Genomic DNA, 18080 nt, shown 5'->3' with positions numbered 1-18080 from the left:
GGGCGTCCCCCTGAGATGAAGTCATCCGCTTCTGATATTTAAAGGTCTCTGTTATCGCTAACAAACTGAGTTAGCAAGGATTCGTTCTAGTTACTCTGTCTCCTCGGACTTATCAGAGGTACCCGCTCCTCAGGGGCCTCTCTCTCTCTTTTGCTTTTCAGGTACAGACAGGAACCGGTACTCACGTTCCTGACTCTCTGCTGATTTCTCTTCTGCCTGGAAATTATAGCTGCCTACATCATTGTGAGTTGCCATTGCTTTCTCAGAGCTTTCCCTGGAACCAGGTACTCGCTCCTCGAAGGCCTACCCTTTCCAGCTGCTGAGCTTTTCCAAGACCATTATTGTGAGTGTTCTCATCTAGTTCTGTTCATGAACTCTTCATACCCTGCCTACTCACTATCTACAGTTTCTCAACAGCTCAAGCCATCCCGGGATCGCTGTTCCAGTATCTGAGGGACTTCAGCCCTGCCGGGCACTTCAGCTCACTACTGCCACCTCTGGTGGTTTCAAAAACCTGTTTAATAAAAGAACCTAGTGTGTGTCTGTCTCCATATACTAAGCCTAGCCGGTAGTCCCTCTCGGTATCTTTCCCCGGGGGGCGTGGTCATCTGCCACTGGCCCAAGGATCCACCCACAGCTAACACCAGAATAACTACCCTATCTGATTGCTCCTCCCATCAGCATAGAGGATTATTACACACATTGCGGGAACGGAGAATGTGCAAGCAGACCTCCTCAGCCGACAACACTTAGACCCCAGAGACTGGGAGTTGTCCGAGGCGATGAATCTTCTGGTGCGCAAGTGGGGGAGTTCCTCACCTCGACCTGATGGCTACCCTGAACAACGCAAAGGCTCCCAGATTCTTCAGCCGCAGACGGAAGCACTGCTCGGCAGGGGTGGATGCCCTGGTTCTTCCCTGGCCTCACGACGTTCTTCTCTACATGTTCCCACCTTGGCCTCTGGTGGGAAAGGTACTCAGAAGGATAGAACTCCACAAGGGGCCAGTCATTCTCGTACCGCCGGAATGGCCTCGGAGACCGTGGTTCACGGACCTGGTGAACCTCGCAACAGACAGTCCTCTTTGCCTTGGTCACCTCCCAAACCTGCTCTGCCAAGGACAAGTATTTTTCGATCAGGCGGATCGTTTTTGTCTAGCAGCCTGGCTTTTGAGCGGCAGCACCTGAGAAAGAAAGGGTATAAGGAGGAGGTTATCTCCACTCTCTTGCGGGCACGGAACACCTCTACCTCTCTCTCTTATGTCCGCGTATGGAGAGTGTTTGAGAATGCGTGTGCTGAGTCCAGAGTCCAGGCGCGCAATGCTCCGATGTCTCAGGTCCTTTCCTTCCTGCAGTCTGGTCTCTCCAAGGGTTTGTCTTTCAATTCTCTGCCGGTGCAGGTTTCGGCCCACTGTTCTCTCCTTGGGCATATCGACGGTTACGCTGTGGCGACTCATCTGGATGTCATTCGCTTCCTTAAAGGGGCCAAACATTTAAACCCACCTGTCCTGCCTACTTGTCCGTCCTGGAAACTCAATTTGATGCTTCAAGCCCTTTACCAGGCGCCTTTCGAACCTCTCCAGCGGGCCACACTTAAAGACCTCACTCTTAAGACAGTATTTTTGACCTCTATTTGCTCGGACAGGAGAGTGTCCAAGCTCCAACCCTTGTCTTGTCGGGAGCCCTTTCTCCACTTTTCTGACTCAGGTGTTTCCCTCAAGACTGTGCCATCCTTTCTTCCAAAGGTCGTGTCTTCTTTTCACCTGAAGAAATTGCACGCACGCCTGGCGGGGACCTCAGGCGTCTTGATGTGAAGAGAGTCCTATTCCAATACTTACAGGTTACTAACGAATTTCGCATCTCTGATCATCTTTGTCCTATGGAGTGGCCCAAATAGAGGTGACAAGGCCTCTAAGGCTACCATTGCTCGCTGGCTGAAGGTGGCCATTGCATCGGCCATTGCATCGGCTTATATCTGTTGTGGCCAGTTGGTTCCAGAGGGTTTGAAGGCCCCTTCTTTGATGGCGCAATCTACTTCTTGGGCAGAGAGTCAGTCAGTCTCTCCTCAGGAAATCTGCAGGGCGGCTACTTGGAAGTCTCTGCATACTTTTGCTCGTCATCGCCTCAACGTCTAGGCGCCAGTGTTTGGTTCCTTCGGCAGGCAGGTGCTTCGAGTGGGTTTGTCTCAATCCCACTCTCTTTAGGAACGCTTTCGTACATCCCACTGTCTGGACTGATCCAGGTACGTACAGGGAAAGGAAAACTGGTTCTTACCAGCTAAGTTTCGTTCCTGTAGTACCACGGATCAGTCTAGACTCCCGCCCGGGCTGTGGTTTCTTTTTGATTCATCCGCTCAAAGGTTTTTCCCTTTTTTGTTTGGTTCTTAACAGCATTTTGGATCCAGTTACTTCCTATCAGAACTTCAAGGCACTGGAAGTCTTTCTCAACTGGATATACAGTGGGCCTTTGACTTACGAACTTAATTGGTTCCAGAGGGCTGGTCGTAAGTCAAGACTATTTTTTCCATAGGAAATAATGGAATTACCCATAATGCGTTCCAAACCTCCCAAAAGCACCCCTTACCTAACCATTTCTATAATAAAAAATGGTTGTATAATGTCTGTTATTACCAGAAACACCAATAATTTCCTAGTGTACTCACCAAAAAGTTATAAAATGTGCCTAGCCTACCAGAAACAACAATTTTACCTCCTCCACCAGTTCATTTATGATATCTGCATATGAACTCTCTACCTGGGTAACATCAAGCTAGGTTGAGAGAACATTGCACAAATCTCATCTTTGGATGAGTTTCCTCACTCTGAAACATAGAAACATAGAAATGACGGCAGAAGAAGACCAAACGGCCCATCCAGTCTGCCCAGCAAGCTTCACATTTTTTTTTCTCATACTTATCTGTTTCTCTTAGCTGTTTGGTTCTATTTCCCTTCCACCCCCACCATTAATGTAGAGAGCAGTGATGGAGCTGCAACCAAGTGAAATATCAAGCTTGATTAGTTATGGGTAGCAGGGGAAGTAACCGCCGCAATAAGCAAGCTACACCCATGCTTATTTGTTTTACCTAGACTGTGTTATTCAGCCCTTATTGGTTGTTTTTCTTCTCCCCTGCCGTTGAAGCAGGGAGCTATGCTGGATATGCGTGTAGTATCAGTTTTTCTTCTCCCCTGCCGTTGAAGCAGAGAGCTATGCTGGATATGCGTGAAGTATCAGTTTTTCTTCTCCCCTGCCGTTGAAGCAGAGAGCTATGCTGGATATGCATTGAAAGTGAAGTATCAGGCTTATTTGGTTTGGGGTAGTAACCGCCGTAACAAGCCAGCTACTCCCCGCTTTGTGAGTGCGAATCCTTTTTTCTTCTCCCCTGCTGTTGAAGCAGAGAGCTATGCTGGATATGCGTGAAGTATCAGTTTTTCTTCTCCCCTGCCGTTGAAGCAGAGAGCTATGCTGGATATGCGTGAAGTATCAGTTTTTCTTCTCCCCTGCCGTTGAAGCAGAGAGCTATGCTGGATATGCATTGAAAGTGAAGTATCAGGCTTATTTGGTTTGGGGTAGTAACCGCCGTAACAAGCCAGCTACTCCCCACTTTGTGAGTGCGAATCCTTTTTTCCACATTTCCTCTTGCTGTTGTAGCTTAGAGCGATGTTGGAGTCACAGTAACCATGTGTATGTTTATTGAATAAGGGTATTATCTCCAGGCAGTAGCCGTCATTCTGGCGAGCCACCCACTCTTTATTGATGGCCTCTTGATTTTATGGATCCACAGTGTTTATCCCACGCCCCTTTGAAGTCCTTCACAGTTCTGGTCTTCACCACATCCTTCGGAAGGGCATTCCAGGCATCCACCACCCTCTCCGTGAAGAAATACTTCCTGACATTGGTTCTGAATCTTCCTCCCTGGAGCTTCAAATCGTGACCCCTGGTTCTGCTGATTGTTTTCCTATGGAAAAGGTTTGTCGTTGTCTTTGGATCATTAAAACCTTTCAAGTATCTGCTCCTCCTTTCCTCCAGGGTGTACATATTTAGATTCTTCAATCTCTCCTCATAAGTCATTTGATGAAGACCTTCCACCTTTTTGGTCACCCTTCTCTGGACCGCCTCCATCTTGTCTCTGTCTCTTCGGAGATACGGTCTCCAGAACTGAACACAATACTCCAGGTGAGGTCTCACCAAGGCCCTGTACAAGGGGATAATCACTTCCCTTTTCTTACTCGATATTCCTCTCTCTATGCAGCCCAGCATTCTTCTGGCTTTAGCTATCGCCTTGTCACATTGTTTCGCCGACTTCAGATCATTAGACACCATCACCCCAAGGTCTCTCTCCTGCTCCGTGCACATCAGCCTTTCTCCCCCCATCGAATACAGTTCATTCGGATTTCCACTCCCCATATGCATGACTTTGCACTTCTTGGCATTGAATGTCAGCTGCCATGTCTTCGACCACTCTTCCATCTTCCTTAAATCCCGTCTCATTCTCTCCACTCCTTCCGGCGTGTCCACTCTGTTGCAGATCTTAGTGTCATCTGCAAAAAGACATACCTTACCTTCTATCCCTTCCGCAATGTCGCTCACAAAGATATTGAAAAGGACCGGTCCCAACACCGATCCCTGCGGTATACCGCTTAAAACCGCTCTCTCTTCAGAGAGAGTTCCATTTACCATCACACATTGTCTTCTGTCCGTCAACCAGTTTGCAATCCAGGCCACCACCTCGGCACTCACTCCTAAGCTTCTCATTTTATTCACCAGTCTCCTGTGCGGGACAGTGTCAAAAGCTTTGCTGAAATCCAAGTAGATGACATCGAGTGCTCTTCCTCGATCCAATTCCTTGGTTACCCAGTCAAAAAAGTCAATCAGATTTGTCTGACAGGATCTTCCAATGGTGAATCCATGCTGCCTCTGGTCCAGCAATTCTCCCGACTGTAGATAGTTCACTATTCTCTCTTTCAACAGTGACTCCATTACTTTTCCCACCACCGAAGTGAGGCTAACCGGTCTGTAGTTACCAGCCTCTTCTCTGTTCCCACTCTTGTGAAGCGGGACCACCACCGCTCTCCTCCAATCATTCGGCACCACTCCCATTTCTAGGGATCTATTGAATAGGTCACACAGCGGACCTGCCAGCACATCTCTGAGCTCCCTCAGTATTCTGGGATGAACTTCATCAGGCCCAATGGCTTTGTCCACTTTCAGTTTCACCAGCTCTTCCCATACATTTTCTACTGTAAATGGAGTTACATCTACTCCATTCCCCTCCAGTTTCTTGTTAACTAGTGTCGGTCCTTCTCCAGGGTCCTCTTTAGTGAACACAGAACTGAAGTATTCATTTAATATTTCTGCCATTTCTTCGTCTCTCTCCACACATTGATCCTTTCCACCTTTCAATTTCACTATACCACTTTGAACTTTTCTCTTTTCACTGATGTAGCTGAAAAATGTTTTGTTACCACTCTTTACCTCTTTGGCAATCCTCTCTTCCGCTTGACTTTTTGCCATCTTGATTAATTTCTTCGTCTCCCTCAGTTCTACCAGATATTCTTCTTTGTGTTCCTCCTTTTGGGATCTTTTATATTTCTTGAACGCTGTTCTTTTAGCCTTTATTTTGTCAGCCACCTCCTTTGAGAACCAGATAGGTTTCATTTTTCTTTTGCTTTTCTTTACTTTTCTAACATATAGATTAGTTGCCTTGGTGATTGCTCCTTTTAGATTGGTCCACTGTTGATCCACATCTCTCTCGTTTTCCCAGCCTTTTAGTTCTTCCTCCAGGTACTTCCCCATTTCATCAAAGTCTGTGTTTTTGAACATCAAAACTTGGGTTTTTGTGCTTCTTTTCCGTGTCCTTTTTGTGATATTAAACCATACCGTTTGATGATCACTGGTGCTGAGGTGGGCACCCACCTGGACGTCTGAGACATTATCTCCATTAGTGAGCACTAAGTCGAAGGTCATCACATCTTCACAAGAGTGCACTGTTCTGTTCGTACTCACACTCTGCATGTCAAAGTGGCCCCTAACCCCTTAACCAATACCTACACCTCACCTCGAGTAACTAGGTGGGCCTCATATAGGGGTATAAATACCTACCTAGTGTGAGGGCATTATGGCTAGTCTCTCTCTCTCTCCCCCCCCCCCCCCCCCAAACTTGGTTGTAACTTGAATATTGGTCGTAACTCAAGTCGGGAAAACCGGTTATAAGTCAAATTTTGGTCGTAACTCAAGACCTGAAAGGTTGGTCATAACCCGAGTTGTACGTAACCCGAGCCGGTCGTAACTCAAGGGCCCACTGTATATGTAAGAGCAGTTCTTTCACGTGTTGATAGTTCACATTACATGCTGGTTGTTACTTGCTTGACCTTCTATTGGTTAACTTTACCTTTTCTTGCTTTGATAACATTTATACTGAAGGGATGCAGGGTGAGCACAGTCCTGATATAGGATACCCTTTAGTTTTTTCTCTATCTCCATCTGCTGGACAGGAGGCTCAACCCACTGTCTGGACTGATCCGTGGTACTACAGGAACGAAAATTAGCAGGTAAGAACCAATTTTCCTTTTATCCGGATAAATCCAAACTTGCACATTTCATGGTTTTTACATTCATGAGCATTTGTGCACGCATATGTATTTTTATTTTATAATCTGCACATATTTCCATGCAGGTTATAAAATATAGTAGCCATTGTGCATGCACCTATATACACGTGTAAATGGGCGCACTTGAGCAGTTTTGAAAGTTAACCTCCCTGCCTTCAAACTTATACTATCCCTCAGTCTGCAGTGTTCTGGAACTGACCACAAAGGGATACACTCTGCCATCAAACATTCATACTCTCCTCTCTACCCCCACCACCCCCCAAATAAAATCCTGCAAAGATTGAGGGTTGCATATCCTCTGAATTTTTAATGGGTTACAACTAGTGCAATACATGTTCCCTGTACGTACCAGAATCAGTCCAGACAGTGGGTTATGTCCTCCGTCCAGCAGATGGAGTCAGACAAGGCTTCGGAGGGTACTGTCATAAGAACCAGTGCACCCTCTGCAATAGCTCAGTATATCTCTGACTCCAGCAGATAGGAGTAGGGGAACCTGGTGCTTCCCCTCCATGATGGATTTTCTTTCAGTGGTTTTCTATCTTTAGTTGTTTTCTCAGGTTGGATCAAGTTATTTAAAAAAAAAAAATTATTTAAAAAAAAAAAAAAAAAAAAGGGGGAGGAGCAAGGAAAGTTTTCCTCACTCTGGGGCTTGCAGACAGGGCTGTTTCAGCCATCTCTCCCCTTCTACTCCCCCCCCCCCCTCCCCTCTCTGCCTCTGGGTAAGTGGTTTTTTATTTGTAATTTCTTCTTTTCAGCTTTGGAACTGCTGTTGGTTGGTGAAAGCTGGTGGTGCCAGCCTCTTCCTATTCACTGCTGTGAACTGCCCTGCGGCCCCGAGACGTTCATTCCCCGGGGCTGCCACAGCAGAGAGGGGACATTCCTCTGCTGCTGATCCGAGGGCACTCGGGGGAGCGCAGGGCTGTTTTCCCGCTCCCCACGGCGATCTTTTCCCTTCAATCGGCCCCCCTGCGGCCCGCCCCTCCCCCGGCCGCCTGCAAGCATGCCGCGGCCGTCCCGCTGCTCAGCCTGTGGCGAGCCGGGGTCGAGGCTTTCAAGAGAAGGGAGTCTGTGTTAGGTGCCTCCCTGGTGGGAAGGGCACCTCCGGGCCGCTGGACGCCCTTTCTCACCGCGCCTCAGCGCGATCCGGGCATCGTGGGCCGGCCCCTTCGCCGCTTTCAGCGGGAACGGCAGCCATTTTGAATCCTCCCAATCACATTCAGCAGCCATCAGGGGAGGAAGAAGAGGATCCCGGCGAATTTCCTCCACCGATCCTCACTCCGATTGTTGGCCCAGGGGCCCCCGGATGCCTCACCGATTACCCCCACCGGGTCCCCCCACCTTTTTTTTCCGGAGTTCATTGTGCTGATGCACAATGCTTATTTGCAGCGCCTGGAGGTTCCCAGGGCGCCCATTCCGGACCCAACTCCTGCCAAGACGCCTCGGTTGGCGGATGCCTCACAGGGGACCCAGGACACAGCGGGGGGGGGGGGTGCCAGGGCCCTCCCATGGGACTCCCAGGGTCGACTTCACACCCCTCTCGCTGGGGGGGGCGGGCGCTTTCCCGGATCCGGGGGGGATCCCCCGTCTCATCCGAACGATCCCATCTCTGAGGCACAGCTAGAGTGCGATGACCCACGGGTCCTACGCATCTTTAGGAGGGAAGAGCTTGAGGATCTTATCCCTCAGATACTTCAGGAGTTGGACCTTGATCCCCCACCCGACCCGCCAGGACCCCCTGCGCCAGTCGTCGCTTCAACCGCCAGGAAGGGGGATCCGGTCCTAGCCAGTCTGCGCCTCCTGTCCCGGGCTTTTCCCACCCACCCCACCTTTCTGCAGTTATTGGCCAGGGAATGGGATACTCCCGAGACCTCACTTAAGGTCGGACGGGCCATGGAAAAACTTTATCCCCTCCTGGAGGACTTCTTGGAGTTGATTAAGGTCCCGAAGGTGGACTCGGCGGTGTTGGCAGTGACCAAGAGGACGACTATACCGGTGACAGGCGGCACAGCTCTGCAGGACATCCAGGATAGGAAGCTGGAAGTCTATCTCAAGAGGGTCTTTGAGGTTTCGGCTTTGGGGATTCGCGCTGCCATCTGTAGCTCCCTGGCGCAGAGGGCGAGCCTCCGCTGGGTCCAACAGCTACTCACCTCGCAGGTCTTACCACCCAAGGAAGCGCGACAGGCAGACCATCTAGAGTCCGCCATAGCTTATGGGGCGGACGCTTTGTATGATTGTTTCCACGTCCTGGCAAGATCTATGGTCTCAGTGGTGTCCGCAAGGCGCCTCCTATGGCTTCGCAACTGGTTGGCGGATACTTCTTCCAAGTCCAGCCTTGGGTCTCTCCCTTTCAAGGGCAAGTTCCTTTTCGGTGAAGATCTCGACTAGATCATCAAGTCCCTGGGGGAGAATTTGGTCCACCGGCTGCCAGAGGACCGCCAGCGGAACTTCAGGTCGTTTACCCCCTCCAGAACTCGGTCCCGGGCGCAGCGTCCCTACCGCGGTTACGAGCAGCCGGGGCCCCGGACGCCGTCTTCCAGATCCCAGTCCTGGCCCTGTTCCTTTCGCGGTCGCAGGCCCGTTCGGGAGGGGACGAGTCAGGGGGCTTCATCCAAGCCCACTCAATGATGCCAAGCTCACTCACTCCTCAACTCCACGGATCAGAGGACGAATCTCTCGCTTTTACGAGGAGTGGGTCCACGTCACTTCGGACCAGTGGGTCCTAGACATCTTAAAGAACGGCTATGCAATGGAGTTTGCCCGCCTCCCAAGGGACAGGTTTCTCTTCTCCCCTTGCAGCTCAAGCCTCAAGAGACTGGCAGTACAACAGACCTTGGACAGACTTCTGAGCCTCGGGGCCATCGCTCCCGTCCCCTTCGGAGAGGTGGGCTTGGGCCATTATTCCATTTACTTCGTCGTGCCCAAAAAGGACGGGTCTTTTCGCCCCATGCTGGATCTCAAGGAGGTCAACAAATCCCTAAGGGGTCCTCCATTTCCGCATGGAGACGCTGCGTTCCATGGTTGCAGCAGTACATCAGGGGGAATTCCTCGCCTCCCTCGATCTGACAGAGGCCTATCTCCACATCCCCATCTTCAAGGCCCATCAGAGGTTTCTTCGCTTCAAGATTCTGAATCAGCACTTTCAGTTCCAGGCCCTCCCGTTCAGTCTGGCGACCGCCTTGCGAACATTCACAAAGATAATGGTGGTAATGGCAGCTGCTCTGCGACGGGAGGGGATCTTAGTCCACCCCTACCTGGACGACTGGCTCATTCGAGCGAAGTCTTTTTCCCAGGGACAGGCAGCGGTCTCCAGGGTCGTCCATCTCCTCCGGTCCCTTGGCTGGGTGGTGAACTTGGCCAAGAGCTCCCTCATCCCCTCACAGCACTTGGATTTCTTGGGAGCGCGTTTCGACACGCGTCAGGGCAAGGTCTTCCTACGCCCGGACAAGGCCCAATCCCTCCGGGAGCAGATACAGCGTTTTACTGTGTTACCAGCGCCCATGTCCTGGGACTATCTACAGCTCTTGGGCTCCATGGCATCCATGATCGATCTTGTTCCATGGGCCTTTGCACACTTCTGTCCCGTGCAAGCGGCCCTACTCTCTCGCTGGAAACCAGTCTCACAGGATTACCAGCTGGTGCTCCCTCTCCCCCAGTTTGCCAAGGACAGCCTGGGTTGGTGGCTGGACCCATGGCATCTGGCCCAAGGCATTTTTCTTGAGATACCGGATTGGGTGGTGGTCACTACCGATGCCAGTCTATCGGCTGGGGGGCAGTATGCCACCGGAGCTCAGCGCAGGGGACAAAGGCGCAAGCAACCTGGTCGATCAATCGACTGGAAACAAGAGCAGTGTGCCTGGCCCTCATACACTTCTTACCCCTGGTGCAGAATCGAGCGGTGAGGATCCTATCAGACAACGTGACCACCGTAGCCTATATCAACCGCCAGGGAGGCATGAAGAGCCAACACGTGTCACTCGAAACGGCCCGCCTGATGTCGTGGGCGGAGAAGCATGTCGCGCGCCTGGCAGCCTCGCACATCGCGGGCGTAGACAATATTCAGGCCGACTACCTGAGTCGTCAGCATCTGGACCCCGGAGAGTGGTCTCTCTCCGAAGCAATGCAACTTCTCATTCGTCGCTGGGGGCCGCCCCGCCTGGACCTAATGGCGACGTTCTCAACACCAAGGCAGCTCGGTTCTTCAGCCGCAGGCGAGAGCGCGGGGCGGAAGGAGGGGACACCCTAGTGCTCCCTTGGCCGGACCACCTCCTACTCTATGTCTTTCCACCATGGCCTCTAGTGGGCAAGGTCATCCAGAGAATAGAGCTCCATCGAGATCCCGTCATTCTGGTGGCTCCCGAGTGGCCACGTCGCCCTTGGTTTGCAGATCTGCTCCATCTGGCAGTGGACGGCCCGATCCGGTTGGGCCATCTTCCTCAACTGCTCCATCAGGGGCCAGTATTTTTCGATCAGGCAGAACACGTCTGTCTTGCGGCCTGGCTTTTGAATGGCGCCGCCTCCGGCGCAAAGGATACCCTGATGCAGTAGTCGCGACTCTCCTCAAGGCCCGGAAGGCTTTGACTTCGACCGCCTATGTGAGGGTCTGGAAGGTCTTTGAGGCTTGGTGCACAGCGCATGATACTCATACCTCGAGGGCCTCGGTTCCTCAGATTTTGGCGTTCCTTCAAGACGGATTGGATAAAAGACTCGCCTACAATTCCTTACGAGTACAAATTGCTGCTCTAGGTTCACTTCTCCAGTACACAGATCATTCTTCTCTCTTGGTTCAGCCGGATATCGCCCATTTCCTCAAAGGGGCGAAGCATATACAGCCCCCGGTTAGGGATCCGTTCCCTTCTTGGAGTCTTAATCTGGTCCTTAGGTCTCTGGCGGGACCTCCCTTCGAGCCTCAACGTGTTTCCACCAACAAATACATGCCAAACACTAAACGATACGTTGGAAGCCATGGGGTTCACATTAATCACAGATAAACCCACACACAAAGCGGGCCACTCCCTCGACCTGACATACATTAATCATAATTTCACTGAACACCTAAATACCAGCTATAATCAAATTCCATGGTCGGATCACTTCTTAATCCAATCCAAAATCAAACTCATAAAACCAAAAGAAACACAGAGAAATGAGCCCTTACAATTTAAATATCGTCCCCCCTTCAACCATGACATTCTAAAAAATAAATTGGAAGAAACTTTAATAAACCTCAACCCCCAAAACTGTATAGAAGCAACAACAGAATGGATAATGAAAACAAGTAAATTGGCAGACGACATTAACCCCACTAGAACAATACACATCCATGAACCAAAACAGAAAAACCCGTGGTTTAATGAAAAATTAAAGGAAATTAAACAAAATCTGAGAAAAAAAGAAAAAAGATGGAAAAAAGACAAATCAGCGGAAAATTTAACCAAATTCAGGAAACATCTAGCCTATTATAAAAAAATAATTCTTGAAGCAAAAAAACAATTCTTTAATTCAAAAATAGAAAAATTTTCAAACAACCCACGAACACTATTCAACATAGTTAAATATCTGACTACTGATAAAGCAGATATGCCCCAAGCCCCACAAGAGAACAAATGCAACGACCTAGCACACTATTTCTCAGACAAAATCAAAAACCTTAAAGCAAAAATTCCGTTCCTAACAAAACAGGAAATCAAGATGCAAAAAAGAGATGTGACACAATTCTCCACATTTGAGGAGGTATCCCAGAACGAAGTTGAATGCATGATAAAAAAAAACTGAATCCCGCACCACATAAAATTGACACCATTCCCACCACAGATATAAAAAAACTAGCTGATATAACCACATACACACTAACCAAAATAATTAACCTATCACTCAGTGAAGGAGTTATGCCAGACTCACTCAAAAATGCAATAATAAAACAGATTCTGAAAAAGAAAAACAGTGACCTAACCGTATTAAGTAACTATAGACCTGTTTCAAACTTGCCCATGATCGCAAAATTAATAGAAAAAGCAGTACAAAAACAACTAGCAGAACATCTAAACAACAATAACATACTCTTCCCATCACAACATGGCTTCAGAAAACACTATAGTACCGAAACGTTACTTATCTCTCTAACAGATACCGTACTTCACAGATTTGACAGCGGAAAACACTACATCATGATACTGCTAGATCTGTCCGCAGCATTTGACACAGTAAACCATGACATACTATTGAAAAGACTGGAAGAAATTGGATTACAAAACAAAACAATTAAATGGTTCACATCCTACCTTAACAATAGATCTTATCAGGTACAGATAAAAAAACTCAATATCAGACAAAATCACACTAGACAGGAGTCCCCCAGGGTTCGGCACTCTCGGCAACCCTATTTAACATTTACATGCTCCCCCTCTGCCACTTACTGGCTGGGCTAGGGATCATACACTACATATATGCTGATGACATTCAATTAATTCTACCAGTTGAAGAATCAATTGAAAAAACACTAAACTTTGCAATGTTATACCTAGACATAATTAAACAACTATTAAACCAAATGGAACTAGTAATCAACATTGAAAAAACAGAATTTATACATCTTGAACGAAAAAACATCGAAAGAATTCAAAATCCCATTCAACTTAAAAATGACAAATCAGTAGAATTAACTGATAAAGCTAGAAACCTAGGAGTAATTATAGACACGGAACTGAGCCTTAAGCAACACATATCAATAAAAGCAAGAGAAGGCTACGCCAAACTAATGGTCCTTAGAAGACTAAAACCCTTATTAAATCAGGAACACTTTCATACAGTACTACAAGCATTAATATTTGCCAGCACGGACTACTGTAACACACTTTTCCTAGGATTACCATACACCACTATCAGACCACTGCAGATACTACAGAACTCGGCTGCCAGAATACTTACTGGTAAAGGCAGAAGAGATCATATCACCCAAACACTTGCAGATCTACACTGGCTCCCACTAGAACAGAGAGTTCAATTTAAAACATTATGCACAGTTCATAAGCTAATTAATGACGAAAATTCTGACTGGCTAAACACTGCATTACGATTACATGTCCCTCAAAGAAATCTCAGATCAGCCAATAAAGCTCTGCTAACCATACCCTCAGTCAAAACAGCAAAGTTGACCCAAGTTAAAGAGAGAGCACTATCTTTGGCAGGACCATTATTATGGAACACATTACCCCTGGAATTAAGACTAATGAAGGACTTAAAACTCTTTAAAAAAGGCTTAAAAACATGGCTCTTCAAAAAAGCATTTCACAGTGAGGTAGCGGAATAACAACACATACACAAAGCAGGAAGTCAACAAGAGAAAAAAGCAGAATTGCTTATTTTTATTATTTTCTCACAATTAAGTATTAAATTAGAAAGACAGCTAATCATAAATGGTAACCACACCCATTCCCCATTTAAAGTATATGATTGAACTATGTAACCGTATAATAATGGCACCCTATGGATAATTGAGAAACCACATATTTGTGCCTGACTGTAAACCGTTGTGATGGTGCTCTGCTATACGACGGTATAGAAAAGTTTTAAATAAATAAATAAAGACACTCAAGACAGTTTTCCTGGTGGCAATCGGTTCCGCACGCCGCATTTCGGCACTCCAAGCACTCTCCTGCCGGGAGCCCTACCTCCGTTTCACGGACACCGGGGTGTCACTACGCACAGTACCCTCCTTTCTACCCAAAGTCGTTTCGTCTTTTCACCTGAATCAGACTGTAGAGCTTCCATCCTTCCCAGCGGGGGAACCGGGTCGTCTTCATTATCTGGATGACAAACGCACTCTAATGCGCTACTTGGAGGTCACTAACGACTTTCGAGTCTCGGACCACCTGTTTGTCCTGTGGTCGGGGCCGAAGAAGGGATCACAGGACTCGAAGACGACGATTGCGAGATGGCTTAAGGAAGCCATAGTCACAGCGTACATCGGGATGGGTCGGACTCCCCCGCCGGGCGTTAAAGCCCATTCTCTCCGTTCACAGGCCGCATCCTGGGCCGAAGTGCAGTCAGTCTCCTCACAAGAGATCTGCCGGGCAGCGACTTGGAAGTCTCTTCACACCTTCGCACAACATTACCAATTGCACCTACCGTTGTCAACTTCTGGACATTTTGGCGACAGGTCATTCGAGCAGGGCTTTCAAGGGCCCACCCAGTATAGGGAAGCTTTGGTACATCCCACCGTCTGGACTGATCCTGGTACGTACAGGGAAAAGAAAATTATTCCTTACCTGCTAATTTTCGTTCCTGTAGTACCAAGGATCAGTCCAGACGCCCGCCTCATTGATTGCTGGGTTTATGGGGTTCTTATTTCCCTGCTTGATCTATTCTCTTCATTCTGATTTCTCTAGTTACTCTCGAGTTTTGAGCCTATTCATCTCATGAGTCTGTTGCCTAGTTCTTTCTGTAAGTTACAGTTATGGCACCAGTTTGCCCTAGTTGTTATGATCTGTTATGATTGCGGCACTTGATCCATCCTTTGTACGTGGTTATTTTGGCTTTGATATTCTCTATACTGAGCTATTGCAGAGGGTGCACTGGTTCTTATGACAGCACCCTCCGAAGCCTTGTCTGATTTCATCTGCTGGACGGGGGACATAACCCACCGTCTGGACTGATCCTTGGTTCTACAGGAACGAAAATTAGCAGGTAAGGAATAATTTTCTTTTATGCCTTTGGGCTGCAGAAACCCAAAGGAGAGGTACAGTATAGGGGATGAAATTCTAAGCATGGCAGAAGAATGGAATCTGGGGTGATGGCCAAACAGGAGGATAAGGTGACAGCAAAAGCCAGAAAGATTCTTGGTTGCACAGTGAGAAGAATGGTCACAGAAAAAGAGAGGTGATATTGCCTCTGGTGAGACCTCTTTTGGATTACTATGTACAGTTCTTTTGAAGGTGCCGTCTCCAGAATATAAACAGGCAGGAGTTGGTCCAGAAAGTGGCTACTAAAATGGTCTTTGTTCTAAAACGAATGGAGAAGACTTAAAAATCTAAACCCTAGAGGAAAGGCAGGATAGGGAAGATAGAGACATTTAAATACTTCCAAGGTTTCCATGCACAGGAGGCAAGCCTCTTTCAACGGAAAGGAGGTTGTGTGATGAGGGAGAAATGGGGTAGATCCAGGAATAATCCAAAGAAACATTTCTTTACAAAGAAATGGAGGTAGATGCTTGAAATAACCTTCCTGTTGAGGTGCTGGAGACTAGAACAGCATCTGAATTCAGGAAAGTGTGGGATAAACACAAGGATTTCTGAGGGTGTGGTAGGGAGATGGTATGGATGGGCAGACTAGATAGGCCATATGGTCTTTTTTTGTGATGTTTCTCTGTTACTGCATCAGTAGTTAAACTAATGATTAACACCTTTGGCCCCTTTTATGTGTTCAAGTGCAGGCAGGCCCAGGGATTTAATGCCTCTGTTTCTGTATTCTAGGTTCAGTATTGGCTGTTGCAACTGGCATTGGAACTGAAGGAAAGACTGGTGAAGGACAGGGAAACAGTAAGCATGGGTCTAATCTTTTTTTTTTGTATTTAACTTTTTATTTGAAATACAGTCATTGATACAAATGCAACACATAGTTAACAGACAGCTGTGTCACCCGGACAACCTAGTATTTCAAAGAAATTTTTTTATACATCCCCTCCTGGCCCACCCCCCCACCCACCCTGAATAATGCAGGAGAAAGACAGAATTACGAGAGTGAACATAATATTTCTAAGACAGCAATAACGCATAGGATCTGTGGTGAACAAGCACACTGGCGACAAGAAAATACAAAGCCAAAGCATACTCATCCCCTTTTCCCCCAGTTAAGAACAAAAGGACTGTCTCCACTCGTCAAAAGGTTTCCAAATGTTCTCATACCGTGGAATCACATTCTTACGGTAAGCCGCTATTTTTTCCATGGCTTGGATGCCTCTGAGCCTATTGACTACAGCTGCAATAGGAGGCGCCACTGGCTGTCTCCACCATCTAGCGACTACCAAACGTGCTGCTACAGCTAGGTAGCGCAGTAACCTCATTTTGAATACCTGTTGCCCTTCATCCCAAAGGCCTAACAACCACAAGTCAGGCTGTTGAACCAATTCCATGTCCAGCATGTCCTTGCCATCTGTTGGATGCCCTTCCACCAGGGCTGGATAACCGGACAGGTCCACCATATATGCAAAAAAGTACCCTCGTCTCGATTGCAGCGCCAACACTTGTTGGACAGGTGAGGATACCTCTTCGCTAAGACCGCCGGGCATAAATACCACCTGTACAACAGTTTATACTCATTCTCCACCATAGATGTGGACATGGAGTGTCTTCCCAATCCTTGAAAACAGGAGTCCCATCTTTCCTTATCCCAGTCTCCCCCCAAATCACGTTCCCAAGCTCTCATATGAGACGCTTGATAAATGTCAGTGTCTTCCAATAATTTATATAGTTTGGACATCAACTTGGGAGGTTTCCTGATTGCGATACAAAACCCTTCCATTAACGAGACTCCTATTTTAAGATCTCGAGATACAATCTTCTGACTGAGAAAGTGACGTATCTGTGCATATGCCAAAAAATCCCCCGCATCCAGATTATATTCACTCTGCAGGGAAGGGAAGGATTTTACCCCTCCCACCTCCCAGAACTGCTGGACCCGATACAACCCCTTGGCCTCCCACTTCTGAAAAGTCTGGGAGGTAGCTCCAGCAGGGAAGTCTGACATACCAGTAAGCCTAGCTGGAAAAAAGTAACTATTCTTCCCAGTCAGACCTGCCCTCCATTTGTACCACACTGCCAATGTACACTGCATAGAAGGCAATATAGATGGAACCTTGAGATTAGGCTTCTGTTTGGCCCAGAAAAAATACTCCAAGGAGTCTCTACCCAACCATGTTTGTTCAATTGACATCCATTGTTTCCTACCACTTAATATGTGGCATTCCACGACTGCCTGTACTTGAGCTGCCACATAATATTTCTTGAGATGTGGGACCCCCAGCCCCCCTTTTAATCTAGGTCTATACATAACCGCACATGCTACCCGTGGAGGCCTCCGTTTCCAGATATAAGAAAAGAGTTTCCGCTGCATATCCCGGAACCAACCCTCAGATAAAAAGCAGGGTAACACCTGAAATAGATAACTAAGGCGGGGGAAGATATTCATCTTCACCACTGCTATCCTCCCCAACCACGATAAGCTATATCTATCCCAGTGTAACATGTCTTTCTTGAGTGCTCCAAGTAGAGGCTCATAATTCACCTTATAAAGGTCATGATAATTTTCCACTAAATTTACGCCCAAATATCTTACGGGTCCTTTAGTCCATCTATAAGGGAACATTTGTTCCAACTGAGATCGTTTTTCCAAGGTAATTCCAACTGGAAGTATTTCAGATTTATCCATATTAATCCGAAAACCAGAAACAGCCCCAAATCGTTCTATAATTTCTGTAATAAT

General features: G+C 47.6%; 1 protein-coding gene across 2 annotated transcripts in view; it reads left to right on the top strand.

Moving 5' to 3' along the window:
- Nucleotides 1–18080, top strand: part of POLH (DNA polymerase eta) — a 218479-nt gene that overhangs the window by 161954 nt on the left and 38445 nt on the right. For both annotated transcript variants that reach the window (XM_029592831.1, XM_029592833.1), the window contains exon 9: nucleotides 16073–16138. In XM_029592831.1, coding sequence (XP_029448691.1) covers nucleotides 16073–16138 — 66 coding nt within the window. The remainder of the gene's footprint in view (nucleotides 1–16072; nucleotides 16139–18080) is intronic.

This window comes from Rhinatrema bivittatum, chromosome 3 (genome assembly GCF_901001135.1).
Source record: "Rhinatrema bivittatum chromosome 3, aRhiBiv1.1, whole genome shotgun sequence".
In the NCBI taxonomy this organism is placed as follows: Eukaryota; Metazoa; Chordata; class Amphibia; order Gymnophiona; family Rhinatrematidae; genus Rhinatrema; species Rhinatrema bivittatum.
Note: the sequence above shows the minus strand (reverse complement) of the source record. Positions and strands in the feature narration are given on the sequence as shown.